Below are 19,665 nucleotides of genomic sequence, written 5' to 3' on the forward strand. Positions count from 1 at the left end.
CAACAACAAACACAGTGGCCGGGAAGTCGGTTATTTTACGACGCTATAAGGCAATCACACGTGCATGAGGGACTAGGCCTAATGGTATATAAGTTTCTGATCATCAAACTGATCAGGCCAAATTCATAAATTTGAACGCATCCTTCCATAAGCTGACATATAGGCTAGGTATAAGTCTGCTTCAAAACCCTGTCATAATTTTTCTTTAATATTTCGCTTTCCGTACATTGTTTATTCGGTATAACATATTATAAACATGCGATCATATTTTAAAGGCCATTGTGCATCCTTCCTGTTATCAGTTTGTGTCGGAACGATCGTTTTGTTAGTAACATCAAGGATAAAGGACCAAGCACAAAATACACCTCTTCGAAATACCAAGTTCAGCAGCATTTTCCCAAGGTGAGTTGTTTGTCAATGTTGACTTTTTTTTAAGACGGGAAGAAATACCGGAAAAGTATAGTCGTAAATCAATAGGCTAGGCTACTCACAATTGTGAAATTTGACAATGTTGCCCTAATTATTTAAACTCCATGCATGGGGTAAAATTCGTCTCCAATTCGCAAGGGAGGGGTTTGGAGCATATATATGACTCACTACTCTGTGGGTTACACTATTATCTGGCATGCACCCCCTCCCCTCTCCCCTCTCCCCTGTTCATGCGTACAAGAAAGGGTCATTGGTGTACCATTTTTTGTGCGAAGTACGATACACGCATATTAGTTTTGGAACAACAGTTCTGGAATGTATTTACGTAAGACAATGAAAATTGGTCATTTTTGTACATGTTAAAGGAGCTATCTATAAGCTTCTCTCTAGGTCCATTTACGTTGTTTTGCTAGCAGAGTAAGTTTTTCACATACCTGTATTTATGGACAAGATCTATATTTTCAACCGACTACACAGAATCTGTTGCAAACGTCTTGAATATAAAAATATAAAAATCATAGGGTCTATCTCTGGATTTAAATTAGAACAATATTGCTTCATAAATTTAAGCCGACTAGTTCCCATAATCTTCTAAATCCACAATCCTTATAATTGTCTTATAAAGTGTTATAATTCTGTGAAAAAGTAAGTCACCAATGGAAACCTTTTAGAAATTTTCATTCAATTTCATGTTCCGATATATCTGAAATACTAAAAAATGTAAATTCACCTCTCGTTTAAGCTAACATGAACTCTGGATTGCTGTTTTGCTGTTGTTGTTTGTTTCATAATATGTTAACATAGTATCGAATAATTCAACTTTAGTTTCCTTTAGAACTTTAGTAGTGAATATCATATCACTAATTTATAGCCTTCGGTGCATTTCCCTATAACTGAAGATGCATGATCAATTCACAAAACTGATGGAAATTATCTGCATCCGTAAAGGTCAAAACCAAAGCCTCTGTCTTATAGTAGTTTCTATGGCAAATATATTTAAAAAACAAATATCACATTTAGTGGGATTTTGTGTGGATACAACAGCAGAGGGAATGACGTCATCACGGCAATTCAGTGAAAGTGTTTGTGTTGTTTAAGTAGTATAGAGGGCCCCGGATTGCACCGGTGCAATCCCAATTTTGGATGTATCTTGATTGTCATAAGAGATGTACCCCCCAGATCGCACCCGTGCAATCCCAACTTGTGATGTACCCCCGGAAAGATGTAGCCATTATGATGGCACCCGTACAATTCCAACTTGTGATGTACCCCCGGTAAGATGTAGCAACTTTGATCGCACACAGTACAATCCCAACGTGTTATCGACTGAGATTGCCTGTCACTGAGATGTATCCATCAATGATCACACACACAGTACAATCCCAATTTGTTATCAGTTGAGATTTTCTGTCACTGAGATGTAGCCATCAATGATCACACCCGTGCAATCCTACTTTGTAACGGACCAAAATTCCCGATAATTGAGATGTAGCCACCAATGATTGCACCCGTGCAATCCCAATTTTTTATCAGTTGAGATTTTCTATCACTGAGATGTAGCCATCAATGATCTCACCCGTGCAATCCTACTTTGTAACGTACCCAGGTTCCCTGTAACTGAGATGTAGCCACCAAAGATCGCCCACAGTCCTAGGTCATTCCCGACCATGATTGGATTTACGATGATATCTATTGATATATGTATATATGTATTGATCGCCCACCAGTACGGTACCTATATGAGGTCGCATGATAGTATCTTAAGCAGGTTTATTTGAAATCATATTCTTGATAGTTTTCAGCAATGAGACAGGGAAGAAATTCGTAATTCGAGAGGTAAATTAGTATAGGCCCACAGTTTTGGTATATTAATGGAATATTATATTTGGATATCCGAATCGTTTAAGACTTGTTCAATATACTATAATATAGCTACTGATATATATTCGTGAAGTGAACGAATGTGAAATTCTTTGTCTCCTATAACTCAGTCAACGCGTGTGGGTTTTAACGTTTTAAGAACGAGCAACATTTTCCCATTATATTCCATGAACCAGCATATTATTGGAAACATTTTAGCGATATTCTGGTAAGATTAATTGAGGGGGAGGAAGAAGGTCTAAGTGTTTAAATTGATTAAAGGCAATATGCCATGCTGTTGAACAAAGCCTGCGTGAAATTGCCACGTACAGAATGGTCACTTGAATACCGGTAACGAATAAAAGGGGGGAAATGACCAGAATGTTTCCTCTTTAATCCTAGTTCCTTTAGTGATAATCTAAGCGCAGGCATCGGCTATTGCATTAAAACGATCAGCATACTTATTTTAGGTCGCTGAATTTTTATCTGTATGTTTAATGGTACTCGATAACATGGATAACGAATAAGCCCTCGCTCATTAAGAAAATAATAATTATGACTGGTAGGTAGATGTCTAATTGTAATACCCTTTGTGTTCATGATCACAACGAGACCAGCGTATATTTAGTATCCTGGACACGCCTTATGTATAACAAAGAGTTCGTTAGTTTATGAACTGAAAGAGATTGATCAAATTTAACGGCTATTTTTAGGGCCACTGAATAATCCAGAAAGAGCGAGCCTTCCTCCGTTAAACATGCAATCTGTGTCTTTGTGTCTATTTTGTATTGATTTGTTTTTACCCGTTTTCGTAACGTGCATATTCACTAAGGATGAATCTCCAAAAAGAGGATATCTCCAATTTGACGGTCTGGTTTTATTCACGGTAAGCAGGCGCATATATTTAGGAAAGAGATAATAAACTTGCATGCTTTGAAAGTTTTGTCTTTGGCTTTTTTTTTTATTTATTTATTTTTTGCTTCACTTTAAAAACACGCATTTTCGTTAAGTCGTCACTCGATTAGATAGGAGCTTCATTTCGTCATGACAGACTGGTACTGTCATGAGGAGGGGTAAAAGTGCGTTGTTTAGATCACACCCTTAACTGTGATGAGCACGCGAGCACAAAATGAGTGACTCAAAGAGCAATGTTGTTTAGATGAGCAATTGAGCAAGTGCTCATATTAGAATAGGCAACAAGAAAAACGCATGATATGGTTTATGTCATGAGCACGCGAGCATTAAATGAGTGACTCAAAGAGTAAATGAGCACACCGTGAGCAACGCGAGCACAAAATGAGTGACTCAAAGAGTAAAAGAGCACACCGTGAGCAACGCGAGCATGAAATGAGTGACTCAAAGAGCAAAAGAGCACACCGTGAGCAAAGAGCACACCGTGAGCAACGCGAGCATAAAATGAGTGACTCAAAGAGCAAAAGAGCACACCGTGAGCAAAAGAGCACACCGTGAGCATAAAATGAGTGACTCAAAGAGCAAAAGAGCACACCGTGAGCAAAAGAGAGTCGTTTAGATGAGCAATTGAGCACGTGCTCATATTGATATATTCAAAAAGTATATCATTCAAATTTTTGTTTAAAAGCTCTCATTGCATCGAATGACACCAAGAAGTAAACCCTCACAAGATGAGATTTCTTTGTAAAATATGCAATAAAGAATTTAACCGTCATTTCAATCTTCGTCGACATGAATCTAACATTCACGCTAGTAATCAAAAGGCGGGAATGATTACTGACAGCGAGGATGACACTGACGGTGTGAATGGTAAAGAGCGTTATGTGAATACGCGTCGTGTCGGTGTGAAATACAAACATCGTGAAAGTGATTCGACCGATGACCACAGTGAAGAAGACAATGACCTGGTGGATACTGAGGGAAGTAATGAAAATAATAGTTCGGATGAGCCGATTGAAACATCAGACGGTACTGGCAGTAGTGGTAGTGAGGATGATGATGGTGACGATCACGATGACGAGGATGGTGAACGCACGTATGATGCTGTGGAGACTTGGATGCACTTGCTCGAACTCAATAAGGCAATGTCAAAGATATTACATCATGGACTGAAGAACAAAGACGAGAGTGACAAGGAGGAGGAGGGTGATAATGTGTACGATGCGGTAGAAACTTGGATGACCTTGATCCAACTCAATAAGGCCATGACGAAGGTTTTACGTCATGGCCTGAAGAACAAATACGAAAGTGATGATGATGAGGAGGAGGATGACAACGATGTGTAAGTTGTCGAAGAGACGTGGGTGACTATACGATCGATCTGAAGAAAGAAATAACAAAGGTTTCGTATCGTATAGCATCACAAAACACCTAGGCGTGCTTGTTTGTGTCACAAGGCCGCACCGTCGTGGAATATTTTGATTCATTTGGCCGACAACCCACAACTGTACCAGGCAGTGCACGGTTTCTTCTAAACGAAGTTGTTCGTTACGACACACGGCCATTACAATCGTTAAACTCTCACGTGTGTGGACATTACTATTTGTATTATCTCTTACATCGGAGTCGTAGACAAAATATGAAGATATCGTAGGAAGGTTTACTGATAAGGGTCACCATAATAATCGAGATGTATATGACTTCATAAATCCATATTTGTATCTTTGAAGAATCATCATTTGAATATTGACGGTTCATAACTTCTCGTGCTTACTCTGAAGTTTTGTTGTTGTTCAAATGTCAAAACAAAAAATACTGGTATAATGAATTATTCGAAATGAGGTTTGTCGGAACGGGTTCCTTCAGTCTCCTCACCGTTATGGGAACCAAAGTAGTGATGCACTAAAGATATCACTGCTATTTATATCACCAGTATTTTATTGGTTGGCGGAATGTTGCACAAATTCATTAAATAAAATAATAAATAAATAAAAAACTGTAGAAACATCGCTTTCTTTTCATTTTGACTCGACTTTGTATTCAAAATATAAGGTTTTCCACATGTCCAGTGTATAGGGTCAACCAAGCGTCCTTTTTTTTTGCCTATTCTGATATGAGCACGTGTTCAATTGCTCATCTAAACGACTCTTTTGCTCACGGTGTGCTCTTTTGCTCTTTGAGTCACTCATTTTATGCTCACGGTGTGCTCTTTTGCTCACGGTGTGCTCTTTTGCTCTTTGAGTCACTCATTTTATGCTCGCGTTGCTCACGGTGTGCTCTTTGCTCACGGTGTGCTCTTTTGCTCTTTGAGTCACTCATTTCATGCTCGCGTTGCTCACGGTGTGCTCTTTTACTCTTTGAGTCACTCATTTTGTGCTCGCGTTGCTCACGGTGTGCTCATTTACTCTTTGAGTCACTCATTTAATGCTCGCGTGCTCATGACATAAACCATATCATGCGTTTTTCTTGTTGCCTATTCTAATATGAGCACTTGCTCAATTGCTCATCTAAACAACATTGCTCTTTGAGTCACTCATTTTGTGCTCGCGTGCTCATCACAGTTAAGGGTGTGATCTAAACAACGCACTTTTACCCCTCCTCATGACAGTACCAGTCTGTCATGACGAAATGAAGCTCCTATCTAATCGAGTGACGACTTAACGAAAATGCGTGTTTTTAAAGTGAAGCAAAAAATAAATAAATAAAAAAAAAAGCCAAAGACAAAACTTTCAAAGCATGCAAGTTTATTATCTCTTTCCTAAATATATGCGCCTGCTTACCGTGAATAAAACCAGACCGTCAAATTGGAGATATCCTCTTTTTGGAGATTCATCCTTAGTGAATATGCACGTTACGAAAACGGGTAAAAACAAATCAATACAAAATAGACACAAAGACACAGATTGCATGTTTAACGGAGGAAGGCTCGCTCTTTCTGGATTATTCAGTGGCCCTAAAAATAGCCGTTAAATTTGATCAATCTCTTTCAGTTCATAAACTAACGAACTCTTTGTTATACATAAGGCGTGTCCAGGATACTAAATATACGCTGGTCTCGTTGTGATCATGAACACAAAGGGTATTACAATTAGACATCTACCTACCAGTCATAATTATTATTTTCTTAATGAGCGAGGGCTTATTCGTTATCCATGTTATCGAGTACCATTAAACATACAGATAAAAATTCAGCGACCTAAAATAAGTATGCTGATCGTTTTAATGCAATAGCCGATGCCTGCGCTTAGATTATCACTAAAGGAACTAGGATTAAAGAGGAAACATTCTGGTCATTTCCCCCCTTTTATTCGTTACCGGTATTCAAGTGACCATTCTGTACGTGGCAATTTCACGCAGGCTTTGTTCAACAGCATGGCATATTGCCTTTAATCAATTTAAACACTTAGACCTTCTTCCTCCCCCTCAATTAATCTTACTAGAATATCGCTAAAATGTTTCCAATAATATGCTGGTTCATGGAATATAATGGGAAAATGTTGCTCGTTCTTAAAACGTTAAAACCCACACGCGTTGACTGAGTTATAGGAGACAAAGAATTTCACATTCGTTCACTTCACGAATATATATCAGTAGCTATATTATAGTATATTGAACAAGTCTTAAACGATTCGGATATCCAAATATAATATTCCATTAATATACCAAAACTGTGGGCCTATACTAATTTACCTCTCGAATTACGAATTTCTTCCCTGTCTCATTGCTGAAAACTATCAAGAATATGATTTCAAATAAACCTGCTTAAGATACTATCATGCGACCTCATATAGGTACCGTACTGGTGGGCGATCAATACATATATACATATATCAATAGATATCATCGTAAATCCAATCATGGTCGGGAATGACCTAGGACTGTGGGCGATCTTTGGTGGCTACATCTCAGTTACAGGGAACCTGGGTACGTTACAAAGTAGGATTGCACGGGTGAGATCATTGATGGCTACATCTCAGTGATAGAAAATCTCAACTGATAAAAAATTGGGATTGCACGGGTGCAATCATTGGTGGCTACATCTCAATTATCGGGAATTTTGGTCCGTTACAAAGTAGGATTGCACGGGTGTGATCATTGATGGCTACATCTCAGTGACAGAAAATCTCAACTGATAACAAATTGGGATTGTACTGTGTGTGTGATCATTGATGGATACATCTCAGTGACAGGCAATCTCAGTCGATAACACGTTGGGATTGTACTGTGTGCGATCAAAGTTGCTACATCTTACCGGGGGTACATCACAAGTTGGAATTGTACGGGTGCCATCATAATGGCTACATCTTTCCGGGGGTACATCACAAGTTGGGATTGCACGGGTGCGATCTGGGGGGTACATCTCTTATGACAATCAAGATACATCCAAAATTGGGATTGCACCGGTGCAATCCGGGGCCCTCTATACTACTTGTTTAGTCATATAATGTCTAATGTATTTACCAGTTTGTGTTTTATTTTTATTTTTATGTTTATAACTATAATAACTGTGTGAAATATTTTTTCTTTAAGGTAAGTGTTACATTAACTGTCATTGGAATACTACTTTAAGAAAACCAGTTGAGTTATTCCTTAAATACCTTACATCCCTCTTGCACTCCTCACTCCCCCCCCCCCCCTTCTCACTGTAACCACCTCCCTCCAAACCAGAGAGCAACGACGAATAATTGCTTCCGTTCAATGATGGTTTATTATGTCGCGGATTAAATATAACTTGGTGGCAATTTGCTTCTTGAAGACAATTATCACTGGATGGACTAGTTCAGATAGATGAATCAACGTTATTTCGATGACATAAGTCAATAAGCAAGCAAAAACGATTGTAAAACAAAGCATTGACGTATAATAATACTATAGTACACTGCCTGTGAAAACCCGCTGAAGCTTTCAAATACATCCTATTGTGCTTTCGTGCTTTCAAAACACACTCTGTGAACATAAAATATCTGAAAGCTGAAAATGTCCCACCTGAGGTTCCCATGGCAAGCCGTTTTAACACGTACACATCTATTCTAATTAAGTAGAATTAATTCCACTTAAGTAAAATATCATTAAATAAAATGAATAATACACATGATAAAGAATTCCTCTTTCTGACGTGTAAAATCGCTAGCACAGGTCAAGAACTATCTGAAAATGATGCAGCTTCCGGAGACTTCGCCGCGCCCCAGCCCTCCAGCCAATAACAGCGTACAGAATCGGAAATACTTAGTATACTCGTGCGTCTAGGTATATAGCTGTAATTTTGAAAAAATGGCCACCTTTGTAGCCTGGTTGAAATTTTAAAAGGTTGCTCGGCCGGTCACTTTAATCGGTATCAAAAAGGAAAAAGCTGTCGGTCTCAAAATCGACCCACTGGATACCCGCCCCTCCCCTAACCCCCATCCCCCAAGCCCAAGACGCCCGACAAAAACTGTTCAGTTTTGACTATACATATACCGGCTAATTTTTTTATTACTAATGTAAACCGTTGACAAGTTTTGGGACTCATGGTGGTATTTCCGCTGGCTGAAAACTATTAAGGGTTCTCTTTTACTTAGGAATATAGCAATCCTAAGCCAACGGTGTTGATATATTTTTTTTTTAAATTCATTTTATCAAATTACAGATCGAATCCTGGCAAACAGTCGTCTACATTTAGGTTTGACGTCATCGTAAGAAGGCGGCAAAATGGTGTTCAGTTTCCCGAAACAACGGGAAAATCCGGAGCAGATGAAAAGCCGTTCGAAAAGGTTAAGTTGGTGCTTCCTCGCTTCCCCAGATCCGTCCCTAATGTATATCTGACGGACATACCAGTAACACAGTACAGGGATCCACTTCCTGCATTTTTACACAATCCCAAAAGTGGAGGCACAACTATTAAGAAATGTCTCGTCACCATGGCCGAGAACGAAAATTTAACAATATCACCTTTCCTTTGGAAAGAGACTCGAACACAATTTGAGGAAGACTTATTGAATGGCGCATACGAAGACACTAGATTTGACCTCGTGGCTGGTGACGTCAGCCTCGGTACCTGTGCACGCATGCCAACGCATCGAACTTGCGCGTACTACACCGTCGTTAGGGAGCCGTACGACAGAGCGGTTTCGCAATATTTCTTTTGTAAAGGTGGCGGAGAGACTGCCAATTCTTGTACCAATAAAACTATCGAAGAGTATGTGCTAAATGTAGGCAGTCTATTCTTTCGCCAGCTCACGTACCAGACTACTTGTTATAACATTACGTCATCATCGAAACTTGAAGCCGCTAGTAACGATCACGGTTGGCGATGCAAGAAGAACTTGCATTCATCGTCGGAGAAGGATAAAGATAGGTTGATTGCTTATCTACTGAAGAAAATGGATTCTATATTTGCTGTGATTGGGATAACAGAGAGGTACGAGGAGAGTTTAGAATTATTTCAAGATGCCTTTAATCTCTCCTTTCATGATACCTGTAGCGGTTTCAGATTCAATGTAGGTCCTACGACGAGGAGGAGAACAGAAACTGACGAGAATCTACACAGAATAAAAGAGGAAGCGAAAAGAAGTTTGATGATAAATGCTAAAATAAGGAAATCACTCCGTCCGGATATTTTACTTTACAGAAAAGCAAAGGAGATTTTTGAGAAACAAATACTTGTGCGAAAGAAGTTTCATTGAGAGAGATCCTATTGGAAATCCGTCTAGTTTTGGGGTCATGCACCTCTCAATTGACTGTTCTTGGGCACGTCAGTCTGTAACCAGTATCATGTCATCATCGTATCATATTTTCTTTACCGGTAGGCGGTGCTTGTAGGTACACCGACAGAATATAATTCTACTTTGAACGGTTCATTCCCAAACGGGTAGATTCAAAATTTTAATCAGTTTAAAAATGTCAGTTAAACGGGTTTCGATCATTCATTTATTTTATTTAATATTAATGAAAATGTTGTTTATTTACGGAAGACACTTATAAGGTTATATAATTCCTTTGTTTCGGGTCATGGCATGTTACCCACGGATATACTGTGTTAAAGGGGCTATACAATGAATCCAGCCAAGCAATTAATGTCAGACGCCCTCTATTTTTCTCCAACTTCTGCTTCCGTCATAAACCATCTAATGATCATTAGGCCTAACAATAGAAATTAATACGCTCTCTCCGAATATTTTCGAAATTAAAATGAACAGATACGATCATTTTGGGAAGTTTTCGTGTTTCAATATAGCACGCATACAAAATGTTTCAACACTACCTGTTGAAGGGCGCATCAATTTCAAAATTCTACTCATATAACTTTCAAATGCATCCATGATCTTGCCACGCCCACCTTCTTACAGAATCTTGTCCACGGATATGTACCCCAGCTCGCTACCAGTGCTCTTGTACTATACAGTATACCGGTTCTGTGGCCGAGTGGATATAGGAGTATTAGCTCAGTGGTTAACGCCGGTGCCTTTCAATCATAAGGTCCCCGGTTCGAGTCACTCCCAGATTAATGTATGTCGTCCAGTTACAGAGTTGTTAACAATTGACAATTCATAATCATGGACGTTAAATATGAATGTAAGAGACTGACTTCGGTCAGCTTGCGGCTTTGATAAGCCAATGAGGCTTCTTCGCGAGTTCCTGCTTGCAGGAGGATCTAAATAAAAGATACCTACATACATAAGCGATGGCAAATGGAACAATGAGGCCTAGCAATCGGGAGGTTCCGGGTCCGATTCCCGGCCGGGTCATAGTGAGGGGGGCTTTTTTTTATTATCTAAGAGCAATGTATAGTTTTCCCATCAGAAATGACTTTCTTAATTAAAGAGATTCCAAATTTGAGTTTAAATATTGAATTGGAAGCCACCCGACGTGTATTAGTTGTAATCCATAAGCCCTTGTGGATTTTCTCCCACATTTGTGGTCGCTTAAGCGTCGTAAACATACCTGCTGATTATTATTAGTAGTGGTGTTTTTGTTCCTCCTACTTCAGAGCAATATCGTCTAATCATCAACCTGCTTTCAGTGTTCTTCTGCCTATCAGTGGAATAGTCTGCCGCCTCCCCAAGTAGAAAACCAAAAAATTTATATATTTATATAATTTAATATCATAATGTTTTCCTCCATATTATGGTTTTTCCTTCTGTTACTCTGTCCTTTCTTATATGCACAAGAATACTTAAAATACACGTGTGTATTATTGCGTACCACATATATGAAAGGTCTATCACTATATCATTATCTTAATTATCATTACGTTTAACATCTCTGGTGAAAATCATGAATATTATAGCCTTCTTATATGTACGCAGGGGTCACTCACGGCCAATGTATTGCAATAATAATTAATATCTTGTTTAAAGAATCTTCATTTTATGAAATGCTTGATGAATCTTTCGACGATGATATCTATCATCCCACAATTAAGATTTATCAAACATACACCATACAGGAAATCAACCATAACTTAATACATCTGTTGATGTGTGTGTGTTAATTACTTCACAATATGTTGTCGGTTCAAACTCCTAGTCTTACCCTGTCCAAATTATATTAACATCAAATCCAACTTCAAACTCCATGTTGATTAATGAAAACCATGTTTTTGCGTTCATTCTACGCCGTGGCATTAATCCAGATGTAGGCTATGTATATAGTTAGTTGTCTTGACAAAAAGGAATGAATTTATCACCTCCCTTGCGTTTGCAAAATATAATATAAGAAATAATATATAATATATATATATATATATATATATATATATATATATATATATATATATATAGGTATAAATAGTGTACACTCGTACAAAGTTTGCGCTATTACTCGAGTTTCATGCTTCTTCGCAATCGTCAGATAGCTAATGATCAGGTTGTCTGTCTGTAGCGTGGTGCTGTTATTTTTTCCGTTTTTTTCTATGTCGACACTTTGACAAAAGCTCAGTTCTTTTGTTCAGCAGATTTTGGTTTCTCAGCCGAAGTATTTCCACCTTCTCCTCAATACAGAGATTACATTGATCCGATGTACGCATTAGTGTATTAGATTCTCGGATTATTTTCCACGTGATGCTAAAATCTTTGCTTTGCTTTTTAAGCTCCCAGACGTATTTTGATAGTTCTGTTTCCTTCGCGTGTCTTTCGTGGTTGAGTGATTTTTTGTGATTGTTGTACCTTAGTTTGAACGGCCCCCCTGATAATCCAACGTAAGTCTTTTGTTCGCCCTCCGACGTTACGTCCGCTCTGTATATTACTGCCTCGGTCAGACATTTACCTCCGAGGGGGCAGGCCTGCTTGTCCCTGCAGTTGCATTTTCTCTCACTTGCGTCTGGTTTTTCGTTGCTGATAATCTTGCTGTTGTGTGATCTAATGATTGATTTTATGTTCTTGGTGCAGCTGTAGCTTATCTTAAGCGTATTTCTGTTGAAGATTTTCCGGAGTTTGTGTGTTGGGGGAAAATGCTTCTGTATAAGTCTTAGAAAAGTTGCTCCTATGTTTGTTTTCCAAAGATTTCGGTAAGCTGCTTCCTTACACGGTCTGCTTGTCTGCCGGAAAATGCAAGCACGATCATTACAAAAACCTACAAGCTAGCAAGCCCCCACGCAACAAGAAAAATTGATGATGAATTTCAAGCTATCGCCAGGAAATTAAAAATCAGTGAGAGGATAAACGAAACAAAGAAGTCTCCTGCTTTTGTCACTTTGAAAGATCACAAGGAAAATTTCGAGAATAACCCCAAATGCCGACTCATCAACCCCTCAAAAACTGAAATGGGGAAAGTAAGCAAGCATATGATGGACAGGATCAATGAGGACTTAAGGCAAGCCACAAAAGTCAACCAATGGCGCAATACAACCTCTGTACTTAAGTGGTTCAAGGACCTACCCAACAAGCACGAACTAACCTTCATAGTCTTTGACATCATAGACTTCTACCCGTCGATCTCCGAGACTTTGCTAAACGAAGCCCTCACGTGGGCTAAGCAGTTTACAAAGATAAGTGAGGCAATGCTTGAAGCAATCAAACACGCCAGAAAATCGCTGCTCTACGACAACACGGGAAGACCATGGCTGAAAAAAGACACCAACAACGCCTTTGATGTCACAATGGGTTCATATGACGGGGCTGAAATATGCGAGCTTATTGGCCTGTACATACTGTCAACCCTGCAAAGCAAGCTACACATCGAAAATGTCGGCCTCTACCGCGACGACGGCCTAGCTGTGCTACGAAGTCTTTCCGGCAGACAAGCAGACCGTGTAAGGAAGCAGCTTACCGAAATCTTTGGAAATTTCGGCCTACGAATAACAGTGGAAACAAACCTCAAAGCGGTAAATTACCTGGATGTCAATCTAAACCTCAACACCGGAAAGTACAAACCATACAGAAAGCCTAACAACGAACCGACATACATCAATGCACAATCCAACCACCCGCCCTCAATCACCAAACAGATACCCACTTCCATCAGCAAGCGCATCTCATCACTATCATCAGACAAAGATACGTTCGACCAAGCCGCCCCACTCTACAGAGAAGCCCTGAAAAGAAGCGGCTATGCAGAACCCATCAATTTCACACCGACCGAAACAACACGCACTAAACCCCCAAACCGTGGAAGGAAAATCATTTGGTTCAACCCCCCTTCAGCAAAGCAGTGAAAACAAACATAGGAGCAACTTTTCTAAGACTTATACAGAAGCATTTTCCCCCAACACACAAACTCCGGAAAATCTTCAACAGAAATACGCTTAAGATAAGCTACAGCTGCACCAAGAACATAAAATCAATCATTAGATCACACAACAGCAAGATTATCAGCAACGAAAAACCAGACGCAAGTGAGAGAAAATGCAACTGCAGGGACAAGCAGGCCTGCCCCCTCGGAGGTAAATGTCTGACCGAGGCAGTAATATACAGAGCGGACGTAACATCGGAGGGCGAACAAAAGACTTACGTTGGATTATCAGGGGGGCCGTTCAAACTAAGGTACAACAATCACAAAAAATCACTCAACCACGAAAGACACGCGAAGGAAACAGAACTATCAAAATACGTCTGGGAGCTCAAAAAGCAAAGCAAAGATTTTAGCATCACGTGGAAAATAATCCGAGAATCTAATACACTAATGCGTACATCGGATCAATGTAATCTCTGTATTGAGGAGAAGGTGGAAATACTTCGGCTGAGAAACCAAAATCTGCTGAACAAAAGAACTGAGCTTTTGTCAAAGTGTCGACATAGAAAAAAACGGAAAAAATAACAGCACCACGCTACAGACAGACAACCTGATCATTAGCTATCTGACGATTGCGAAGAAGCATGAAACTCGAGTGATAGCGTAAACTTTGTACGAGTGTACACTATTTATACCTATCCAGCTCTATACCCAGGTATATTGAGCACTCTTCACCTGGAATTAATGCCATCTATCATATATATATATATATATATATATATATATATATATATATATATATATATATATACATATATATATATATAAAGAACTAAAGAATATGTGAGGCAAACTGATTTGGAAGTATATGTAAAGAAAAAAAGGTGTTGGGGGGGGGGGGGACGTAAAACGTTCGTCAATATATATGGCTATTTTTTTATATGTATATTTTAATTTAAATATTCCATCATATTTGCTGAAAAATATTTATTCAGTTGTCAAAGACATCCGTTATTAAAATAACTGTTGCGCTCGTTTAAGATATCGGGCGTATATAATGTATGTTTTAACAATATGAGGTCATTTGTCTGGACACCTGAGTTCCACAACGGAAATAAGATGATCATTACCAGATAAATTTTGTAATCATGTTTCTTGCGGATGTCTTTTGAAGGCTTGGTTTCACAATCACCTGGGCGAGAGAGAGACAGGTTGTTGCACAGTGTGATGATGGTGGTAATGGTTGGGAGGGGGGGGGGGGGTGTTGGGCAGGGTTTTCAGTGATTCATAACCTATAATGTAGCATAATTTATTGCTTGTCGAATGGTTATATACCATTTGGATATGTTTCACCGCAATTAAATAAGTGTCGACAGCGTAGCGACTACATCACGTTATAGTTACATGACACAAACGGATAGTCTGACCCTTCTAAAATCATGGGTGCCTTCTCTCGGCCTAAGCGCTTAATCAAAATTATTAGCATAAAGCATATGCAAATTCCTGTATGATAGAAAATGGACCACAGTGGTGGGTGGTTGTAATGTCATCATGGCAAATGTCCTTGAAACACTTTATCTTTCTTTCTTGTTGTTGTGGTTGATGTTGGTGTTTCTTGGACGGTAAAGTACGCATGCGTAGGAAGTTATTTAGTCCATAGAAATACCGTTTTTTCTATAGGATATTGTATCCTAACCTGTGATTATAATGGTGTCATCAAACAAGGTTTTATGAATATTTATGCTCCTTTAGTACTTTGTGAAATATCGTTAAGTACGTTAATGACTATTATGTGGACATGGTTACCCACTTGTGTAGAAAAGTAAGCGCATTTCTTGAAACAGCCTAACTTTGATCATCGGAATGTGTTGCGCACTTTTAATAATCTTTTAGGTCTTTTAATAATTACGTAATGCTAGCATGTGTAGTACTAGGCAGTATAAAGCAAGCTGTGCCTGCACTTGTGATTACGTAGTCGGTCTTGTTTTGAATTTAACTAACAGTTGAATTTAACTAACAACACTAGGGCATACTTTTTACATTGTAGGTTTTTTTCATATACAGAAAGGTTTGAGATGTCGGGGTGTGTTAGCCTATACTTCACTTCAACCTAATGGAAAGAAGCGGTTAAATAATTCACATCTATCTCTAAGTTGTCTATGTTTTGGCCAATTGATTGACGTGAGAAATTTTTGTTATGCTAAGGCTTTATTTTGGTGTGGATATCTTGTTCCCTTCGGGAAAGGTGATGCACACCTGACGATGATCACACAGTCACAGTCCCGATGCAAGGGGACTGGGGCTGAGAGCGGATCAGTCGTTTGGTAGTTTGGTTTTCGTGCCCAGGTTCTTTCCTGGGTGACTTTTTCTTAAAAAGTATCTTGTTTTTACTTCATATAAGCGCCGTTTTGCCCGTGACGTTGACAAGTTCCGCTGGGCGGTTCATGTTGAGAGTAAATAGTTTGTGTATTCAACATATATAGGCCTATTATTGTGGAAAGAGTGAGCCAACATTTAACAATATTTATGAATATTAACTTGATACGAGCCAGAGTTTGTAATCGGAAAGACGACACTACGTTTCGCAATGCAGTTAACGTGAATAATACCGGCTTGGAGAGCTACGTGGTCCAGAACCGACCAAATGAAGTAACTTTTACCGTGTGTATACTCTGTGCCACGTGATTTGGTGCAGTTGTCACCTGTTTTCTTTCAAATTGCGCAAGTATACATTCTAAGTACTTCCTTTATTTCACGCGGAAGGTGACAAAGGCCAAATAAAGTCAAGTATTATCGAAGAAAAAGAAATATAAAGCTTGTAAAAAAATACGTATTATAAGTAATTTAAAAAACTGGTGCGCTAGCCTAAAGGAGGCGTGGCTAAAATCACGTGGGTGGTTAGTGTCTAGGAAATATGGTAACGTATAAAGTGCAAAGCATTTCTTAAATACTATGCTCTTCTAACTTGTTTCGACAACCACCAGGTACGTTTAAATCGTTATAAGAACAATTAATGAAAACCGATTTTGCTCCGGATATCAAGGGAATGTATAACCTCCCGATTCGTTTCTGCAGTTACACTTACACGCTATACCTTTTATCCGTTTACCATCATGCAATTGAGTATTTCCATTAAAACTATGGTTGGTTGAATGAAACCTGTTTTTACTGGCTAAACCTTCAACTATTCCATGAAGTAAGAGGAGGGGGTGGGGTATGTGATGATCGTCATTGAAAGGTTGTTGTTGATTTATACTTGCCAGTCTGCCCCCCCCCCCCGCCTCGTACGCCTATGAGTATGGAGAACTTTGACAGATAAGCAACTATTCCAACTGTATCAGACTGCCCCCCCCCCCCCAAATTTCCAGAGGACAAGAGATTCGGGCAAAAGTCCTGAAAAATTCGGGCAGCCTAAGAGGGAAAATATATATATATATATATATATATATATATATATATATATATAGGAATAACGGAAAAAACTGTTAAACAACTATGCTGCATTTAGAGAAAGGCTGGATCTCGAGTGAGATACAATAATTGAATTAGGTAGGTGATTGGAAGTAAAACAGCCAATGTTTGGTTTTTGCAGAGCTTTCGAGCAAAACTAGCTCTTCTTCAGTGCATGATCACCGAAAGTGACAAGGAGTACCGTAGCAGGAATTGAAACTGTTTTATAGAGGAGATGTCGGCATGGTTGTAAAGGCAAAGCGACTTAATGATTTCTGCTGAATTGAGCAGAAGTTTTAGAAATTCGGATTATTTTAATCCGCGTCGGATTATTTTAATCCGATTCCGTCGTAATTGTAAAGGAATTGTTTTGGTTTATCTGGGACGGCAAATCGTTTCTGATGTTTAAACCGAATGGTGCCGTGGTCTTTAGGTTTAGTTCCCAGAAATTTTCTTTCGCTTTCCTAGATTTATCTGTCCAAGAATCGTTCTGGTCAATGGCAATAACACGCAAATTCTCAATTGAATGATTTTGGAGATTGAAGTGATTTGCAACAGGTTGGTAGATCTTTTTTGTTTTGATCGCCGATCTATGTTGTGTCATTCTCATTCTAAGAGTGTTTTTTGACTCTCCAATGTATTGTAAGTTACAAATATTGCAGTAGATGAGGTAAATGACATTTTTGGATAGGCAGTTAATTTTGTGCCGAATTTGGAACGTGCGTTTGGTTTGGTTGCTCTGAAAGGCCCCGGTCGAATCGACAAGTAAGCACGTTTTGCAATCTTGTGTACAGGGCGATGATCCTGTAGTTTCTGGTTTGCTTTCCCCTAATGGGGTGTCATCCCGAAAGGATGCCCGAACTAAGATATCCCGTAGGTTGCTGGGTCTTTTAAAAGCGATGACAGGTAATTCTGGGAATACTGATTTCAGGCGTTCGGTATATATATATATATATATATATATATATATATATATATATATATATATATATATATATATATATATATATATATATATATATAAATATATATATATATATATTTATATATATATATATATATATATATATATATATATATATATATATATATATATAAATATGCAGTAGCTTGTCCGAATCTTTTTCAAATTTTTGCCCGACAATTCCATGATTTTCTTTATTTAGCATCATGATGCCCGAATATTTCCGTGTAACACCACCGTAAGCGCAGCTCATCTGGGCTACCACGCTTTTTGCACGATCATTTTTTTTTTTTAATAATACCTGGACATCCCCGACATGAGTGTATATAAGAAACATTTTCTTTTTCATGGATGGTGGGGAGGGGGGGGGGTGCCTACAAGCCTAGAAGTACGTACAGGTTTATCATATTCTTTGTTATATTTTATACTTTTTTGCGAGACAAATTGCAGTCTCACCCGACACAGCGAACAATGTATGTTTTTTCTGGAGGTAGCTGAGCACTGTGTTAAAATAATAAATACGGTAACTAAATAGGAGCTTAAAAAATATACTGTCCTATTTTTCCCCTTCAAAGTAATTATACCATTTTTTCTTCTTCTAATTTACCAAATTTTTGGGGAAGTGTAAAAAACGTGAGATTATAAAATAAAGAATGTTTAGATGCAACTTGCAAGGCCTCAGGAGTGCCGTTTCCGGCAATCTGAGAGGCATTTTTGGCCAAAAGTTTTCTTGTACGCTACGCGCCAACCGATGGTGGCGCTCCGCTTAGATAGTGTCACGGGAACTTTCAGGCACAAAAATTTCTGCCCCAAACTGAAATGGTCCCGTACGCTTATGTCTTTACTTGGAATTTTTTTTTTGTAGAAATATTCTTTTTGTATGTGCAAAAATGTGTGACAAATTATGTAAAGAAAAACAAAGACATTTTTAGCTGATTTGTCCAGGTGACATCATCAAATTCTGCTGTTTTGGTCAGTGCATTTTCAAACTATCACAAAGGGGGAGAACATGTCTTTGCGATACAAAATGTTATGGAGGTGCGGTTTTCACCTCACATACAGAAAAATCTTCAGCAATATTGGTTGTAGTTGTCAAGTTCAGTCGCCAGAAAATTTATGAATATAATTTCTTTCGCCATATCTCAGTAATCCACCGACTTTGTTGTAAAAAGTAGATAAACTTTTTTCGTTAAACCATTTTCGTTATTAACACCGTTTACGGCGTTTAGAACCACCCTTCCCTCCCACTTTTCTCAATTGCCTTTCAATTCATCAACACATTAATAGTGTATTTTATCCCGTGTCACCGATAAATTGAGGGTATTTCAATTGAAAGGAAGATTGTGTTCCTTTAACAAAACAATCAATCATTCGACCTCTCAAATAAGAAAAGATGACGAAAC

At 38.6% G+C, this 19,665-nt stretch overlaps 2 protein-coding genes across 2 annotated transcripts in view; both read left to right on the plus strand.

Annotated features, from left to right (window-relative positions):
• LOC139964036 (uncharacterized) overlaps positions 1–11,872 on the plus strand; it is a 12,163-nt gene extending 291 nt beyond the window's left edge. Inside the window, exons 1-2 of the mRNA XM_071965345.1 lie at positions 1–402; positions 8,828–11,872. The exon at positions 1–402 is cut by the window's left edge and continues 291 nt beyond it. Coding sequence (XP_071821446.1) covers positions 257–402; positions 8,828–9,863 — 1,182 coding nt within the window. The 5' untranslated portion in view covers positions 1–256 and the 3' untranslated portion in view covers positions 9,864–11,872. The remainder of the gene's footprint in view (positions 403–8,827) is intronic.
• On the plus strand, positions 3,818–5,295 carry LOC139964041 (uncharacterized). Its single transcript, XM_071965361.1, has one exon. The coding sequence runs from the start codon at positions 3,933–3,935 to the stop codon at positions 4,545–4,547; it is 615 nt and encodes a 204-aa protein (XP_071821462.1). The 5' UTR covers positions 3,818–3,932; the 3' UTR covers positions 4,548–5,295.
• Positions 11,873–19,665: the final 7,793 nt, after the last annotated feature.

This window comes from Apostichopus japonicus, chromosome 22 (assembly GCF_037975245.1).
Source record: "Apostichopus japonicus isolate 1M-3 chromosome 22, ASM3797524v1, whole genome shotgun sequence".
NCBI lineage: Eukaryota > Metazoa > Echinodermata > Holothuroidea > Aspidochirotida > Stichopodidae > Apostichopus > Apostichopus japonicus.

What these genes read in the sequence shown, in the direction of transcription:
- LOC139964041 (XM_071965361.1), top strand. Translation starts at nt 3,933, where the DNA reads ATGAGATTTCTTTGTAAAATATGCAATAAAGAATTTAACCGTCATTTC.